The 17,559-nt window shown below is 50.2% G+C and overlaps 1 protein-coding gene across 19 annotated transcripts in view; it reads left to right on the top strand.

The window, feature by feature from the left end:
- CAMK2G (calcium/calmodulin dependent protein kinase II gamma) overlaps nt 1-17,513 on the top strand; it is a 54,767-nt gene extending 37,254 nt beyond the window's left edge. For 3 of the 19 annotated variants that reach the window (XM_053663888.1, XM_053663886.1, XM_053663884.1), the window contains 9 exons: nt 4,638-4,670; nt 6,785-6,853; nt 8,043-8,087; nt 9,583-9,631; nt 10,850-10,963; nt 12,835-12,910; nt 13,260-13,354; nt 14,821-15,065; nt 15,516-17,513. In XM_053663888.1, coding sequence (XP_053519863.1) covers nt 4,638-4,670; nt 6,785-6,853; nt 8,043-8,087; nt 9,583-9,631; nt 10,850-10,963; nt 12,835-12,910; nt 13,260-13,354; nt 14,821-15,053 — 714 coding nt within the window. In that variant the 3' untranslated portion in view covers nt 15,054-15,065; nt 15,516-17,513. Of the gene's footprint in view, nt 1-4,637; nt 4,671-6,784; nt 6,854-8,042; nt 8,088-9,582; nt 9,632-10,849; nt 10,964-12,834; nt 12,911-13,259; nt 13,355-14,820; nt 15,066-15,515 lie in introns of those variants that run through there. The other 16 variants (XM_037130492.2, XM_053663885.1, XM_053663891.1 and 13 more) reach the window with 9 other exon arrangements.
- The last annotated feature ends 46 nt before the right edge of the window (nt 17,514-17,559 follow it).

The raw sequence follows: 17,559 nt of genomic DNA, 5'->3' as shown, positions 1-17,559 counted from the left end.
GAATTTTCCTGAAGAAGGTGGCCCATGAGCTGAGTTCGAAGGATTCATTGGATTTTGCCAGCTTGAGGAGGAAAGAGGAGGAGGAAGAATATTCCAGACGGAGGGAACACGTATGTGAAGATACAAAAGTTTGACCAGCATGGTGATTCTGGCAATAGTAGTGCCTTCTGTGTGGCTGAAGCAAGGAGTGGTTGCCCAGCGCAGGACCTAGAGTAAAGCAGTGACAGCTGAGATGGTGGTGAGAGGATGAATAAAAGAGCCTTTAAAGAACACGTTTCTGGCAGAACTTTCTAGATGCTGGCCCCAAGGACGGCTGACAGGTGCAGCCATGTAAGGTTAGCCTAAGGAGCTAATTATAAATATACAGATTCCAGGGTCTAACCTAGAATTCAGATTCAGGAAGCCCTGGTTGGGAGGTAGAATCTGAATTTTAATAATACTCCCCTTTCCCTTATGAACTCAAAGCACATGAAGGATTAAGGGTTTGATAAAGGCATAATTTTGAGGTTATCTGTTATTAAGGATCTAGAAAAGAAGAGGAATCAACAAAGGAACTGCAGCAAGAACAAAGAGGTAGGGGGAGAACAGAAGCGTACAACAACGTTGGCCCTTCCAGGAACAGGGAAGGATTGAGGGCCAGGTGAACGGAATCACTGAATTACTTTAAATGGAAACATATGTGGGAAACCCAGCCCAGTGTCTGATCTGATGTGCTCAGTCAATGGGTTTGGTTTTTGAGAAAAGACCTGGAATAAAGTGGTGGGACCAGAGGCTAAGATGCAGGTGTTTAAGAAGACAATGACCAGCCAAAATGAAAAGGCCAGCAACTTACAGTTTGGGGAAAATTAATCACAGCAGGCTGGTTGGAGGAGTTAGTATTATTTTTATACAAAAGAGCTTTCTCTGATAAACAGAATCCCCCCCAAAACCCAGCTCAAAGATGAACTAACAGCCTGAAAAAGAGAAAGTAGAACTGGTTCACCAATGTGGACGTTCAGGCTCACTAGTGTCAGAGAGCTACAAATTGGGAAACAAAGTGGCGTTTTTGACTGTTAAGTTAATGGTAAGTCGGAATGACCTTTTGTAAAACAGCCTGTGTGTTAAAAACCATAAGAGTGTTCCTACCTTTTTTACCCTTTAATTCTACTTCTTGGAATTTATCCTAAAGAAATAACTCAAAATATTTTTGAAAATATTTTGAACACTGAAACACTGAAAGCAGAAAGATGTTCAACATGACATACATTATTTATAACTGTGAAAAGATTGGAGATGATCTCAAAAGCCAGTTAGATAATGACTAAACAGTAATAGGAAATCCTTAATAGGCCATTGCAAAGTTATTAATTGCCATGACCATATAATGGCAAAATTTTTCATATTAAGTGGGATATAAAGCAGTATATACTCTACTATCTGCATTTTTTTAAAAGATTTATTTTTAGAGAGGGGAAGGGAGGGAGATAGAGAGGAAGAAGCATCAGTGTGTGGTTGTCTCCTGTGTGTGCCCTACTGGGGACCTGGCCTGCAACGCAGGCATGTGCCCTGACTGGGAATCTAAGCGGTGACCCTTTGGTTCGCAGGCCGGCACTCCATCCACTGAGGCACACTAGCCAGGGCGTGACATTTTTAACTTGTATAGGAAAAAAGACTGGCAAGAGCGATAGGATTGTGGGTGGGTTAGGAACAAATATATGACATTTAGTGACGTGGCTGGACAAAATCAAGATGTCGGGGTTCAACTTTTCTGGGCCCTCCTGAAAGTCGAGGCGATGACCTAAGTTATGAGGGAGGCCTGCGAAGCTGCTCGGATCCTGAGCTGTCAGCGTCTCGGACCTCTCTGTATTCCGTCTTCCTTTCCAAACTCCTCCTTCCCCAGTTCCTGCTGCCTAAGGTCCGCAGAGCAGTGTCCCTCTCATGGCCCAGAAGCTTTCACAAGATGCTCAAGTATCAGCATCGATTTGAGCAGCGAGTCTACTTTGTGGTCTTGAACTTGGAGACTTCAAGTTCTAGTTAGGTTTCTTTGGGGCTGGGTGTCAGTGACCCAGGGTCTATATGAAAGAGTAAGAAAGAGCCACTTGTTAGGACAAGACTTGAAGGGTTTAAGTACGGAAAGGAAGCTTGAACCTTCTCTTGGTTTAAGATTTTAGACACATATTTAATTTTTAAGTATAAGTGAGATATGGTTCTTTAGAAGTGATTTGGTATGTAAACAGTGCTGCAGTGTGCTGGATGAGGAGGGGCACCGCCGTGCACGCCTGAGGGCAAACCCTGAAAGGCTAGAGAGAGGAATTGAAAGAAGTCTGCTTACCTAGTCGAAACTAACCCTTGATAGAAACGGATTACCTCAGGTTTTCGTGCAGGACTGTTTAGGAAAAAGCCAGCCAGTTAGCAGAAACTTAGTCCTCATTAAGTGAAGCAGGCAACTGAAAGTGCTGTCCCTAAGGCAAGGTCCAGGTAAAAGCAACCTGCTATCACCTTTGACGACAAGTCCCTGAAAGTCAGGAGAACCAAGACAGGGCCTGGCCTGTGCCCCTGGAGAGGTCCACTGACCTGATTCTGGGCAAGTTAGAAACCTGTGCCCTGCTTTGGCCTGGGGGAGTCAGCAAACCCAGTTCAGCTGTGTGTTGATCCCGTGCTAACTCAGGCGTTCTGCTAGGCACCAGGGAGATTACAGAGATAAGGAAGATACGGACCACCTTCCTTCAAAGTGTTAACATTTTAGTTGGATAAAGGGAAGGGATAAGTTTGAATGTAAGGCAACTCCTTTTTGAGGGATGATTTTGAAAGTAAAATCTCATATACCAGTACTTGGGCACATATGAAAGGCTAATGCAAAAGAGTCCTAATTGTATTTAGGCTTAAAAAAAATTAGTTCTAATTATAAATTGTGAACCATTCTTTTAAATATTTGTAGTCCCCCTCTTTTTTTTTAATCTAATACATTCCCAAAAATGTCTTCTAAAGTAGAGTGTCATGATATCCAGTGTAGCTGAGGGGCTTTATTATGGTCTTACAGCTTTCGGCTTGGAGGGGGCGACGGTGCAACTTTTCTTTGGTCGTCCCCATTTGACACCAGCTGCCTCCACCATGCCTCCAAAGTTTGCCCCCAGTGAGATCAAAGTCCCATACCTGAGGTGCACTGGTGGGGAAGGCAGTGCCACGTCTGCCCTGGCCTCCAGGATCTCCCCACCCCACCCCCCACCCTGGGGCCTGTCTCCAAAAAAGGCTAGCAACAGTGACTGGAAGGGTCTGAGGATGACAGTGAAACTGACCACTCAGCACAGACAGGCCCAGGTGGAGGCTGTGCCTTCTGCCTCTGCCCTCACATCAAAGCCCTCTGACCGTGAGACAGGAAGAAGCAGAAAACGTTAAGCCCGGTGGAACTATCCCTTTTGATGAGATTGCTAACATTGCTGGACACGTGCAGCACCGATCCTTAGTTGGAGAACTCTCTGGAACCGTTAAAGAGATCCTGGGGACTGCCCGGTCTGTGGGCTGCAGGGTTGGTGGCCGCCACCCTCGTGGCATCACGGACGACAGTCAGCACTGGTGCAGGGCGCTGCACGGCTGGTGAGGAACCACAGAGGGAAATGTTTCAGTCGCAGATAATTTGACGACAACAGAGTGGCAGCCCCTTAAGGGCAGGGACAGTCATCTGACGTGTTAACTGTGCCCGAAACAGCCCTTCATAAGTACTTTTGGATATTGTTAAATGAATATGCAGCAGTCACACAGCAGACAGGCGTGGTCCAAGGGGACTGCTGTCTCCCAGCAAGCTAATTATAAAATTCTTAATTACCATTCACCTTTCAGACACGGCCTTCTGAGATGTGCTTCCAGTGTTCCTTGTGGCCTTTATTTTTATGCTCTTTTTTTACACCTGAACACGGAATCCACGAGCAGCTGGTTAAAGCTGAGAAACCCCTGCTCAGAAACCCCCGTGGCGGAGACCTCTGTGCCTTTGCGATCGCTGCGCTTTCACCGCCAGCACTGCTGTGTTTCCATTCCCCACTGACTGCAAAATGCAGTAAAAGCGTGGCCACCTTCACCTTACGAATGAGGGTGGCCGCGCTGGTAAGGAAAGGGGTGCCACAGTGTGCCTGTCAGGTGATTTTCAAAAGCTCAACATCTTTATCCAAAAAGCAGTTTAGGAGGGGCAGCAAAAAAAGTTGAGGTTCAAAGTCAAATGTTACAAATCTGAGAATGGCCTACAGTATCTCTTATTAATTTGCGTGGTAGCTGCCCGATTTTCAGGCAGACTTAGCAATGAGAGCAGATAATCAACCTTACAGGTGAAACTAGCTTTATAAGCCCCAAACTTGGAAATTTATGGCAAACGTTAGTTATACTTACCCTGACACACTTGTGACTTAATCTCCTCAAGAAGCTTTCTCTGAGCAAGGCTGAGACTTGTCAGAATGTGCTAAGTCCATGTTCTCCCGGGGTCCGGAGGCCCTCGTGTGTCTGGCGGTCTAGGTGCTGTTTTAACTCTCTGGGTGCTGGACTCCAGGTCTCTTTCCGCTCTTTTGTCCTGAAGCAGAGCCTACGCTGGTGCACTAACCTGCAGCGTCTCTGTGCTTCTCTTCTTACCTTCTCTTTCCCGTTCTCTTTCCCTTGTGCTATGGTGTGTCCAGAAAAGGAAGTCGAGTTCCAGCGTGCACCTAATGGTGAGCCTTGCCTGCCCACCCATCCGCCCATCCCATGCTGCCTGTGCCCGCCTGCCGGCCACGCAGACCCATTCTGCCATATGCGTGTGCTTCACTCATCCTCACTGCATGTCTGTGCCGTGTGGGCAGGTGTGGCTGTCCTGCCAGGCAGGGCCATTGCCCAAGGTCCTACAAAGTGGGCATTGGAGTGTGTGGTACGGCACCCCCGCTGCAGAGCTTGGACTCCTCCAGCAGCCCAGGGCAGGAAGTGAAGCCGGCAGGGACTTGGGGCCAGGTGACAAGCACAGGGAGAGACCCTCGCTCACGGCTGCTCAGGAGGAGAGGCCCTGCTTCCCGGGCACAAACAGCCACTTTCTACAGACCGGCAGCCAGTGGGTATCTGTGTGGTGGGCAGAAGAGCTGGTTGGAGGCTCATGGCTCTGGACCTTGCTTTCCTGGCCTTTTTCCCTACGCAAGTGCCTGTTAGCAGTGCCCAGTGTTTATCCGTCCCACCAAGCCCTCAGGGGAACAGCTGGAAGACAGCAGGGAACAGTCTTCTTTCTCACGGGACTCGGGGCATTGAGAGGAACAGAGCAGCCTGAATCATTATGAAACTGTCCATTAAAGCCAGAGGGGGGGCAACCTGGGGGACACCCCAGCCCTCTACAGATATGACAGGATTTACAGACACCCTGGAGTCCTTGCACCATGTCAGGGTCTTTGTGTCAGCTGGGCTTGGCGGGCAAGACAGCCTGCTGCAGTCGGCCCCACACAGGAGGTCAGTGTCAGCAGCTGCGCTGGGAGGGCCCTGCTCCTTCCCGGTGGGAATGGAAGAGAGCAGAGCTCACGTGAGTTTAGGTGCACGCCCTGACTACTGCTGGGACCCCTCTCCTCCGGCCTGCAGGGTGTAGGGGAGTCTTACAGCACTCGGTTTCTGGTTTGCAGTTCCATGCCTAGCCCCAGGTTTGGGGGTGCCTCAGCAAGCTGAGGGTGGGTGGCTTCAGGTGTGGTCCAAGGGGCTGTAAAAGAGGCCTGCCGGCTAGAAGAAAAAACCAGTCTGGATGTCTTCCTGTGTGTCTGTCCTCGGTTGCGCGCTGTGCAGTCGGTAGCCACGCACTTGTCTGTGTGCCTATTGAACAACTTGTAGGCATCAGGCTGCTTCTCAGTGGCCACCAGCCCCACTGGGACTCCCAGTGAGACTGAGCCCATTGGTGAGGGGGTTGTACAGACAGGGAGCATCGTACAACTCCCTGCCCTGGAGATCAACCTCCTTCCTTTCTTCCTTGCCATTTTCTCCCATCCTCCCTTGCTGTGCAACTTGGTGTAACATTGTGAAAGACAAGGAGGCATTCTGGTGGTCTCTGCTGTTGCAGTGTTGCCCTGAACGTCAGCCTACTCTTCCCTGGGGGCCAGGTTCTGGGAGTGCAGCCACAGCCCCACCTGGATGCACCTGCCCCTCCTTGGAGCTCTGCCCTTGCTGCCAGCTAATCAGATCCAAGAATTACCAGGCAGGCGGGCCGGCCAACAGCTTGGTCCCATCTCTGCTCCCTGGCGTCAGTAGATGCTTTGTGTAACCAAAGCCAAATTCCACCCCTTTCCTCTCCGGACACCGTCTCCCAGGCCAGGTTTTCTGCCTCTTCTTATTCCTCTTCTTTTCAGATCAGGCTTTAAGCTGTTGTTTTAAGGGAAGGAACTGCTAGGGGCAGGATCGAAGGGTAGCAGGAGACTGCCCACAGATAGGAGACCCAGAGTTTCTGAATTTTGTTCTTCTTTCTTATAAATCACCTTCCTTTCCCCCTTGTAAAATGAGAAGATCCTGAATCTCTCTGGGTGAAGCGTGGTTGTATGGTGACATGGCATCTGGTATAAGCGGAGGTTTCTGGAGAGATGCTTTAAAACACGTCCTTGGGCTGGTCCCACCCTGAGGATTCTTCCAGAGACAAGCCTCTGGACCCCTCCATATACTCCCCTCTCTCAATCATCTCTCCAACCCTGGCTCCCATTCTCAGAGTTATGGAGGTCACCCCAGCCCCAGCTCCTCTAGGCCAGGCCAGGGGGCAAGGGAGGTCTGGGAGTTGGACCTGAGGGGCTTGGACGACTCTAGAGGAACTAAACCATCTGTTTTCTTGTCTCAGCCACAGAGCAACAACAAAAACAGTCTCGTAAGCCCAGCCCAAGAGCCCGCGCCCTTGCAGACGGCCATGGTACCTCCTGACTACAGCTTCTCTGCCCCTGCCCCTGGCTGCCTCCCGCTCTTTCCTGCTTCTTCTTGCCCTCCCTCCTAGGGCCTCTTTGGCCCCTTTCCTTTTTCAATCTCTGTAGAGCAGGCTGCTTTGTGTACTGCCCCATAGGCCCCTTCTCCTCTCATTGTCCCACTTGACCAAGATCTTTCCTGCATGGCAGAACTGCTGCCCCTGCTCCTTTTGCTGTTGTGGGGGAAGAGTGATCAGGGCTCCTAGCTTAACCTCCCAGCCTGGGCTGGGCCCCCAGTGGGTCTGCTGTGGGGGCCGGGAAGGTGAGTTGCTTATAATAGAAAAGGGTAGGAGCTTTCTTAAGTCCTGTACATCAGTTCTTGGAGACCTCCTGTAAAATCTGCCTCAGCCTCTCCTTTGCAAAGCCATGAACAGGAAAGGGGGCTGGGGTTCCCCACTTGTGGATGGTGCTGACCTCTGGGTTTCTGGAGAGCCCTGTGCTGCCCGGGCTGACTGAGCTTTCTCTGGGCTTGTCCAAGGAGCACCGTGTGCTCTCAGAACTCCCTCTGCCAGTGATGGCCAGCTGGAGTTAGCCGGGGCTTGACTAGGAAAGAGGGCGGGGTAATTGTGCCTGCTATTCCTCTGTTTCCCGCGCACCCTCATGCTACCGAACATGGTGATGTTCAGAAACTCTAGGGAAGGCAGAAGGTGGGTGAAGCAGGCAGTTTTCTGGGCTCAGCTTGCTGAGGGGGTACCCTGTGTCTTTGTGGGAAACCTTATCCATTGTCCTGCTCCCTGCGTACGTCTTGGTGAATAGTGTTGGTGGGGCCCAGCCTGTGCCCTTAGCCCCATAGCTCCTCCAGTGTCCTTGTCCTATGGGGAAAGAAAACTTAGAATTAGCAGGAATCAGGGACAGCTTCCCTGGTACCTGCTTGTATTAAGTGCTGGGCCTCTCTTTCTTACCAGCCAGTGCTGTCCCCTAAATCTGGGGCTTCCCAGCTACTTAGGACCCAGTTAAGTCAGGACATCTTGTTTTGTGAGAATGGCTGGTGGGAAGGCCTCCGCAGTGGTCATTATAGACGCCTCTATAGACCCACAGGCCATTATAGAGGACTCTGGTGGGGTCCTACCCCAGTAGCTCGGGGAAGAGCAGTGAGTCTGTCCCCGAAGTCAGGAGGGTAATTTTCATCTTCTCTCCCAGGAGCCACAAACCACCGTGGTGCATAACGCTACAGACGGGATCAAGGTGAGTGGATCCTGAGCCTGTCTCCTGCTTTCTGTGTCAGCAGGAAGCCAGTGGGCTGGGCCACAGGGTCTGAGGGCCCTACAGATGGCAGCCTACACGCTGTACGTCAAGGCCAAGGTGTTTGCAGAAGCTAGGCTGTTTGTTACTCCATTCTTAGTGATTCTGAGCTCAGGCTGTCCAGTCACACAGGCCTGGCTTTGAGTCCGGGCCCTGGGCCACTGGACAAGCCAGTCTGTTGCTCTCTACCTCAGTTACCTTCTCTGTAAAGTAGGAATAATAGTAATAGAAGTTTCCTCCATGCCTTGTGAAGTTTAAATAAGAATAAGTGTTAACTAGAAAAGCAGAGCAAGAATATAATCAGACCCTACAGCATTCTCCTTGGCCTCATCCTTTATGCCCTCAGTAACCTTGTCTCCTTTTTATTACCAGTAGCAAATATTTATTGAGCCCCAGACCACCCGTGGCTCTGGTTTACAGAAGTGGCAAGACAAAAAGCCCTCTCCACAGGTGTGGGGGAGGCAGTTAATAAACCAAAAACCAAATACATAAGGTAAAATCCAGTTGTGTAAGTGCTGTGGAGAAAACGGCAAGAATTAAAGAAAGAGAGTGAACAGGGCATTTAATTATATGGTCAGGAAAGATCCTCTCTCAGGAGCTGATGTTCGAACTACACAATGGGAACAAGATGGCCAGGCAGACTCTGGGGCAAAGTGCCCTAGACAGAGGGAACTGCAAGTGCAGGGGCTTGGAATGTGTATGGAATGAAGAAATAAAAGGAATCAAGCAGAGCTAAGAGCAAGAAGAATAAGGGGTTGGGGACCTGGGTGGCAGGAGGGTGGTGATGTCGAAGAAGCAGGCAGGACATGCTGTGTCAGGCTTTACGGGAGTTTGCATTTTATTCCAACAGCCACAAGAAGCCGTTGGGGCTTTTCAGCAGAGGTGTAATATAGACCATGAACTCTTTGAAAAACCACTCTGGCCATGTCGTAGGCAAGAATTTCAGGGAGGAGGCAAAGGTGGAAACTGGGAGACCAGGAAGTGATTGTAGTAGTTCAGATGACAGGTGTTAGTGGCTTGGACTCAGGCCATAGCTGTGCATTTAAAGAGCACAGGTAAGATGGGATTTATTTTGGAGGTAAGACTGACAGATTTGACTTTAGATTGCATAGTTGATATCCGAGGGAAAGAGTGAAAAAGAATCAACCTAAAATCAAATTTAGGAGCTGACTCTAGGTCTTAACCTGAATGATAGCACAGATAGTGCCATTTACTGAGTTGGGGGAGACTGGGGGGAAGTTTGGGGATCTGGAGATCGTGAGAGTAAGGTAGAAGAGTAGAAATAGAACTTTCTATGATTCCTCCTGGTACCACCTGTAGGAGCACACACTCTGCTTTTGTTCTGCATAGTTTCTCTGGTTTTCCAAGGGCTTGAATACTTTAACATATGAGTTGTTTTTTTGTTTTGTTTTGTTTTGTTTTTTGTTTTGGCCTACAGGGCTCCACAGAGAGCTGCAACACCACCACAGAAGATGAGGACCTCAAAGGTAGGTGCTGGGCCCTTGCTGGGGGAAGGATGCCAGCAGTGTCCCAGGTACCTTGGCTTTGGTGGAGCACCTGCCTTACCCACCCCCAGAACTGAGATCGGTGGCTCTTTCAACCCAGAAGAGGGCCTGGCATAAAGCTACTCTCCATGGGCCAAGATGTGAGGCCCCTGTCTATTGTGGCCGGGCTAGGCAAGAGGCCTTTCTTCTTTGTCCCCAAGTCTGATCTGGCTAAACCAGAGCTGTGTCCGAGTCTGCCCAGGGCCAGGGCTCGGAGAACTGTTCCTGTCGCTGATAACGATGTGATGTCCCAGAACAGGGACACCTCGAGTCCCTGTAGAAGTAGCCCGCAAATGTCGTGAGTCATTAGTAGGGTGACCAGTTGTCTCAGTTTCCCCAGGACTGAGGTGACCCCCAGATGTGGAACTTTCTGTTTTAAAACTGGAACAGGCCTGGGCACATTGAGGTGAGTTAATCACTCTCATCATAAAGCCTTGGCACAAATCATGGAGTCAGAAGCACGTTTCGCTATGTCCTGGTGATGCTATAAGCACCACCAGCCTAAGTTTGAGCCTGGCCAAAGAGTCAGGCAATGAGGAGGGCATGGTAGGACAGACCCCTGGGAATCTCTGTCCTGCTGTTTGGTTTGGCCTCCTGGAACTGTTCCCTTTGCCTTCAGAAATGGACCTCAGGCCAGGCTTTCAGAAAAGATGGAGTAATGTTGCGGGACAGAGCTGAGAGAGCATGCCCAGGAGTAATAAGGGGGCACTAAACCTTTGGGAAGCTCCCAAATGGGAAGGATAAATGTATATGGCAGTAAAAAACAGCAGCTCGGGGCTGCTGGGATGAAGGTCAAATTGGTTTGGTTCTGGCAGTGCTGGCAGAGTACATAGCTTCTTCACTGCTGGGCTCTTGACCTTGTAGCCTAGCCCCCTAGAACATCTTCCCTGGGAGCAGGGCCCCTTGTACACGCTGTTTGAAGGCTCCTCTGGAAGCCCCAAGCCCAGGTCTGTGTACTTTCCTGGGGTTCTTAGCTGGGAGGCCTCTCTTGCAGAGGTGGCGGCGTGGGATGTGGTCCAGTGTCCACAGCGGCCCGAGGCCTCACCTTGCCCCGGCTCTGCAGTGCCACGGGCTCGGGTCCTGGTCAGCTTGCTCGCTCACCTGCCTTGTTCTGTTTGTTTTGGCTGCTCTGCCTTGCCCTGCCCTGCCCTGGCTGGCTAGCTGCCCCGCTCCGCACTGGGAATGGCAGCTCGGTGCCTGAAGGACGGAGCTCCCGGGACAGAACAGCCCCCTCTGCAGGCATGCAGCCCCAGCCTTCTCTCTGCTCCTCAGCCAGTAAGTGTGAGGGAGGCACAATCTGGCTTCCGTTCCCTGGCTTGTCCTGAAGCCCCTCAAGGATTGCCCCCAAAGCTGGCAGCCCAGCCCAGCTGTCCCTTTCAGTAAGCCTCGGGAGCTCGGTCTCTGCTGGGTGGGAGAGCTGATTAGAGGCACTGAGACCAGGGCCTGAAGACACAAAGAGTGGGTGGAAGAACTTGCGTGGTGGGAAGGAGTAGAAAGTCACGGGATGTGCAGTGGGCCTTACCTCAGCACTGAGCCAGGCAGAAAGGCCAAGTCAGGAGTCAGGTCAGAGGTGGCGGGAGCCGGGGTGATGGTGAAAATTGCAGTAGCTGAGAAACTGTATTGGGAAATGGACTTTCCCGAGGCTCCACCTGTCATATTAAGAGCATGGGGCTTGGGTGAGACAGACCTGCGTTTGGATCCCAGCTACGCTACTTTCAGAAATGTGTGGAGTAGATTAAACCTCCCAGAGCTTGTTTCCTAATCTATAAAGTGGGAAGAAAATGGCCACTCCCTCATAGCACCGTTACGAAAAATAAATGAGGTGGTAGAATGTCTTGATATGATGCCTTGCTGGGTGAATGGTGGCTCATATTTATATTTTTAGTTGTGTCTGTGTAGAGTGTGCCTTTGTCTGTTTCTTTCTTCCTACTCTCTAACTTTTTAGAGTCTCTAAACACAATCCTCTTCACCCATAGGGCCCATCAGGCCCTGCAGATGGGTTTGGTGGGGTTGGAGAAGAGGTGTGTGTGTGTGTGTGTGTGTGTGTGTGCGCGCTCGTGCGCGCACGCGGGCCCCCTCCTGGCTGTACCTGTGGCTGCGTGCCCTCTCCCAGCTCTGCCCCTGGGCCGTGCTGTCCTCATGCTCACGTTTATCTTGCAGCCCCTCACTCCTGTGAGGCAAGGCTTGTGGCCTGGGCCAGCCCAGGGTTCCGATTGCGGTTAGCCCGGGCTCAGTCCCAGCCCTCCCTTACCAGTGCTCCCTGTAAGTAATCTAAGTGATCTGTCTGCAAGTGCAGGATGTCACCAGCAGGTCCTTGGCTTGAGATGGGTGGGAACTCTGAGGGCACCAACCCTGCCTGCCTGTCAGTTTGTGTCTTGCCTTGGTTTTCCTGAGGGAGGCATCCTGGCATGAGAGCCAGTATGAGATTTAGAGCTTTTCCAAGGCTTGTCCAGGGTAAACGGAGCTGTTTTTCTGATGAGAGGCTTCGTTTAAAAAGAGTGTTTCTAGTTCTAAGATACTTTATCCCAGAAAAGCCCTGTGAAGGAGAGGAGCAAGGTGAAGAGAATTAAACATCCATCCTAGGGTTCTGTTCGTCCTTTTGGAGCCTGCATCCCTGGCTAGATTCAGCTCTCAGGCCGGCCCTTGCACAGGGCTAGGTTCTGGACCACTGAAAGCTAGGGGGTGGGGAGCATGGTAATTGAGATCTGATTGAGCCCCTTCGGGTGAGAGACATAAGCAGGTGAGGGAAACAGCCTTATCAGGAAATGCTTCTTAGAGAAGCTGATCCTGCTGGAGATGGGATGCACAGACTCTGGACAGAGTATTCATGACATGCCAGGCTCCTCAGCTGTTAAAAACAAGAGTGTTTTCTGCACCCTGGTTATGAATGGAGAAGGAGACAAACGACAAAGAACCATAACGAATGTGTGGGCGTTAGGAGGAGGGGTCATTACTTCAACAGACAACAGAGGAGGGGGTGGAGAGAAAGGTGGGCTCACTCTTCCTGCAAAGGACCTTAAAGACAGCAAAGAGGGATGTCTTTGTCAAAGAGATCACAAGGGATTCGTGAAGGATCGGGTGGGCTCTCCATTACTTGGGAGCTCCCCAGTTCCACACAGGTAAATTGCTGGATTTTTCCCCCACAGTGCGAAAACAGGAGATCATTAAGATCACAGAACAACTGATTGAGGCCATCAACAATGGAGATTTTGAGGCCTACACGTGAGTAGAGATCCAATTCCAACTCGAATTTGTCAAGGCCTTTCCCTCCTCTCCAAAAGCAACTTGGATCCTGGGGAAAGGAAAGCCGGGGCTTTGGGCACAGTGTGTGAGTTCAGCACCAGGCCAGTAGGCTGGGAGCCCTTCCAGGTAGGTAGCCTGTGATCGAGCCTGCCCAAGGTGTCCTGGCAGTGGGCTGGAAGGACAGGACCAAGAGGCCAGGCCAGCAGACCAAGATCTTAGCCACCTTGTCAGGCCTAGCCCACAGCTAACCTGCTGCAGGACAGACACCACTGATGAGGAAGAAAGACAAATAATTCCCTGACAGGCTTTTTTTTTTTTTTCCCTGCAGGAAAATTTGTGATCCAGGCCTCACTTCCTTTGAGCCTGAAGCCCTTGGTAACCTCGTGGAGGGAATGGATTTCCATAAGTTTTACTTTGAGAATCGTGAGTGGGTTCGTGCTGCTGATATACTCCTGCCTGCCCCTTTACCTCCTTTGCCTCAGTCCCTGCTCACCCCCTCCTCTTCCCCATTGCCTGTTTTTCCCTCATTTGACCTGCCCGCCGCACCCTGGTCTGTGTGCTTGCCTCCTTGTGCTCTGAAAATGGTCTTAAATGGCGCCTTTGAAGGCCCTGCCCCAGAACCCCACGTGCCCCTTTGCTCTGCAGCTGCCTTGTGGCAGCACTGGTTGCCACAGTCAGGGTCACTGCATTTTTGTTAAGCCTCGTCTCTTTCCAAGATGATTGGAAACCATTTGAGATGAGGTCGAGATGATCTCAGCAGATAATAATGAAGCTCTGTGTCTACAGATGTCACAACAGAGGAAATTAAAGCCAGAATAAGAATGTGCAAGCAAGCAACAGGGCACTGTTGGTGACTTGTGAGATCGGAAGTTATGGCTAGGGTCTTCCTGAATATCGAGGGACTGGGGAGTGTACACTGGACAGTTCATGGAAGTCCCAGGGGATAAGAAACTGAATATTCACCTCCTTTTTCTGTCCACTCTCTAACACCCTCCCTACCCCTTATTTTTTTCTTTTCCTTTCCACTTTATCCTGGGCTTTCCCCATTCTGCCCTAGATTTTATTTTGTCACTGTTTTCTCTACTAACTACATCTTCTCCATGTCTCATCTGCAAATGTAAACCCTAGGCCATCTAAGTAATTCTATTATCCAGAAGCAATTCCAGGTTTTATAGAAGCTCTAGGGAAGGTTTCCTGTAGCCCCTATCTACCATTTGAATTGAACTAAGATGTGAATCTCAATAAAAGTAACACAATTCACAGTGTTTCCTGATAATGGCAATCTTTTGACTTTCCCCCAGAGGTTCCTGAGAGCCTTAGGAATACACTAAGCTTGGTGCTTTGATGATTCTGTTTTAACTTTGGACTTTCTTTTTTTTTTAAAATCACAGATCAATTTTGAATATTGTAAGTTGTTGATTATGCTCTAGAGCCCTAATTAGGGGCAAGCTAACACTTATAAAACCTAAAATCAGCCTAGCAGAGTAGAAAGATCATAAGCTTCAGTAAGATGGCCCTGAGCTCAAATGTTGTATAATTTGGGGAAGTTACTTAACCTCCTTGAGCTTGTCTCCTTGTCTTATAATGAAGAAAATAGTATCAACCAAAGACTACAGCTCATGCATGTAAGACCTCCAGCTCAATGTCTGATTAAAAGAGTATCTGCTGTTATCATTGTTCCCCACCATTCCCTTCCTTTTGGATAACTGAGACTAATGTGATGAGATTTCTTGGCCTCTGGAAGGTGTTGGGGGGGGGGGCGGCCTTGGAGAGTCCCAGAATGGCTGCTGGAGTGAGGGTGAGACTTGGAAGTGCAGGCTGGGAGGAAAATGTTGGGTACTGAGGCCTGACGCCCTCCTACCTACCCCAACCCGCCCTGCCCCCTGCAGTCTTATCCAAGAACAGCAAGCCCATTCATACCACCATCCTGAACCCACACGTCCACGTGATCGGAGAGGACGCAGCTTGCATCGCCTATATCCGCCTCACCCAATACATCGATGGGCAGGGCCGGCCTCGAACCAGCCAGTCGGAAGAGACCCGGGTCTGGCACCGCCGGGATGGCAAGTGGCTCAATGTCCACTATCACTGCTCAGGGGCCCCTGCTGCACCGCTGCAGTGAGCTCAGCCACAGGTGCACCTGGTGGGAGCATGGGGAGGGGCTGGGACAGGTGGGGTGAGAGGAGAGTTGGCATTGGGGGAGGAGGTATGGGCCACCCTAGGGGAACAGCAAGGGCTAGGCTGTGGTTACAGCAGGTTATGGCCTTAAATCAGACTTGGGTCTCGCTCCAGGAATCCAAATTGGGTTTCTTCCTTTCCCTAAGCCTCGGTTTTCTCAGCTGTCAAAAAGAGGGAAAGGATGGTGCCTATCTCATTAGTCCTGAGAATTAAATAAGGTACTTATACGTAAAGCATTTAGTAGGTACTCAGCAAATGTGAGGCATTGTTATACTTGAATACTAGCTTCTCCCCCATTCCCCACCTTCCCAGGCAGAGTTGGCCATGTGTGTAGTGTGTCTAAGTCCCCGGAACTCATCTGTGTGTTTGTCCTCTGTTCTGTTACCATGTCTGTCCTGTTTGACAGGGGCATTAGGAGATCCCAACTGGAGGTCGAACCTTTGCAGCCAGTGGCTCTGGAGGGCCTGAGTGACAGCGAGCGGCAGTCCTGTTCGTTTGAGGTTTAAAACAATTAAATTACAAAGCGGCAGCAGCCAATGCACGCCCCTGCATGCAGCCCTCCCGCCCGCCCTTTGTGTCTGTCTCTGCTGTACTGAGGTGTTTTTTACATTTAAGGAAAAAAAAAGAAAAAAGATTGTTTAAAAAAATGGAATCCATACCATGATGCGTTTTAAAACCACCAGTAGCCCTTGGGCTGGCAAGAAGGCAGGAGTTTGTGTGACGACCACCCTGGCATGAGCAGCGGGGCTCACTCACCAGCCCTGAAGAGGTGAGCTTGGCCTCTGGCCTCCATGGACTTAGGAGACCAGGCAAGAACTCTGACAAAACTTTTGGGGCCATGATGTGATCGCAGCCCCAGAGGTGGCCTGCCTGCCCCAGGTCTAGGAATGGACTTCTTCAGAATTTACATAGGCACCTAGAATGAGGCTGATGAGAACATCGTGGCCATCAGACCTACTTGGGAGAAAACGCAGAGCTCCCAGCCTTCTGTGGAGGAAGCTGAGAAGCTGTGGCCTCAGGACTAAGGGCCCGGCCGGATGTTGCTGTACTGTTTCATTTAGCATAGAAGGAAAGAGAATTGGTGCTGCAGAAGTGTGTCCGCTACGAAGCCAATGAAAAGCCTCGTGTTAGTCTGACATGTACTCACTTACTCATCCATTTCTATAGGATGCACAATGCACGTGGGCCCTGATATTAAGGCCCAATCCCTGCAGAGGGAAAGGGGGAGGGGTTGCGCTTTGCTTCGTGTTTGTTTTCTTATAACTTAGCAAGGAGAGAGCCAGACCCTGGTCAGGGCTCCCTTTGCTGCCTTTGGCAGTTCTGTTTCTGTGCTGATTTGGACCATCTTTGTCTTGCCTTTTCATGGTGGTGGTCCCGTGCTGACCCTCATCTAGGCCTGGGCCCTCTGCCAGGTGCCCCTGTGGGATGGGAGGAGTGAGGCAGCGGGATTGAATTGATGGTTGTCTCTATGCATTCAGGCTGCCCTGATGGCTGTCTCCCTTCTTACTATTCCCTTGCTGCACGTCCATCTCTTTTCCTGTTTTTGAGATTGACCCAACTGCTTTGGCAAGAAGAGGTATCCTCTTTAAGAGGTCTCTTTACCGACCAACTGAAGTATAGACTTCCTGCTGGACAATCTGCATGGGCATCGCCCCCACCACCACCACCTGCATGAACCTAAAAGAGGTATCCAGAGCCAAGACTCCTACTTACATTCATTGTCCCTCTGTGCTCAAGGAGTTCCATTCCAGGAGGGAACAGTCTATACTCTAAGCAGATAGCAGACAAGATAATGGAGGAGCAATTGGTCATGACCTTGGCTTCCCCAAAACAACTGCAAACTTCTCTGCGCAAATATTTGCACTATTTGGGGGGGAAGGTGGGTAGACCCCAGCTGCCTGGACTACCTTCAGGAGGCAAAGCTACAGATTTTCTTTGGAGCCAGCTGAGAAGAGAGCAAACTCACAGGTGCTGGTGCTTGGATTTAGCCAGGCTCCTCTGAGCACCTCATGCATGCCCCAGTCCCTGGGCCCTGGCCTTTTCCTGCCCTGCAGCCTGCAGTACCAGCACGCAGACACCTTCACCACAGGGTTTGGTTTTGCTGGCTTGAAGACAAATGGTCTTAGAGTTCATTAAGACCCATAGCTTCATATGGCTGCTTCAGCCCCACTTCTTAGCATTCTTACTCTTCTGGGGCTAATGTCAGCATCTATAGTCAATAGACTGTTTAAAAAACAACACCTTTTAAACAGGAAATGGAAGGCATTTGATGCAGAATTTTTGCATGATGACATAGAAATAATTTAAAAATAGTGTTTGTTCTGAATGTTGGTAGACCCTTAATAGCTTTGTTACAATGAAACCTTGAACTGAAGATATTTAATAAAATAACCTTTAAACCATCCATTGTTGTTACTGCTGTTGGAGGCTTAGATTTTAGATTTTAGCAG

Source organism: Artibeus jamaicensis, unplaced genomic scaffold (genome assembly GCF_021234435.1).
Source record: "Artibeus jamaicensis isolate MK-2021 breed Jamaican fruit bat unplaced genomic scaffold, CSHL_Jam_final contig_332, whole genome shotgun sequence".
Lineage (NCBI taxonomy): Eukaryota > Metazoa > Chordata > Mammalia > Chiroptera > Phyllostomidae > Artibeus > Artibeus jamaicensis.
The sequence above is the reverse complement of the archived record's forward strand: the minus strand, read 5'-3'. Positions and strand labels throughout refer to the sequence as shown.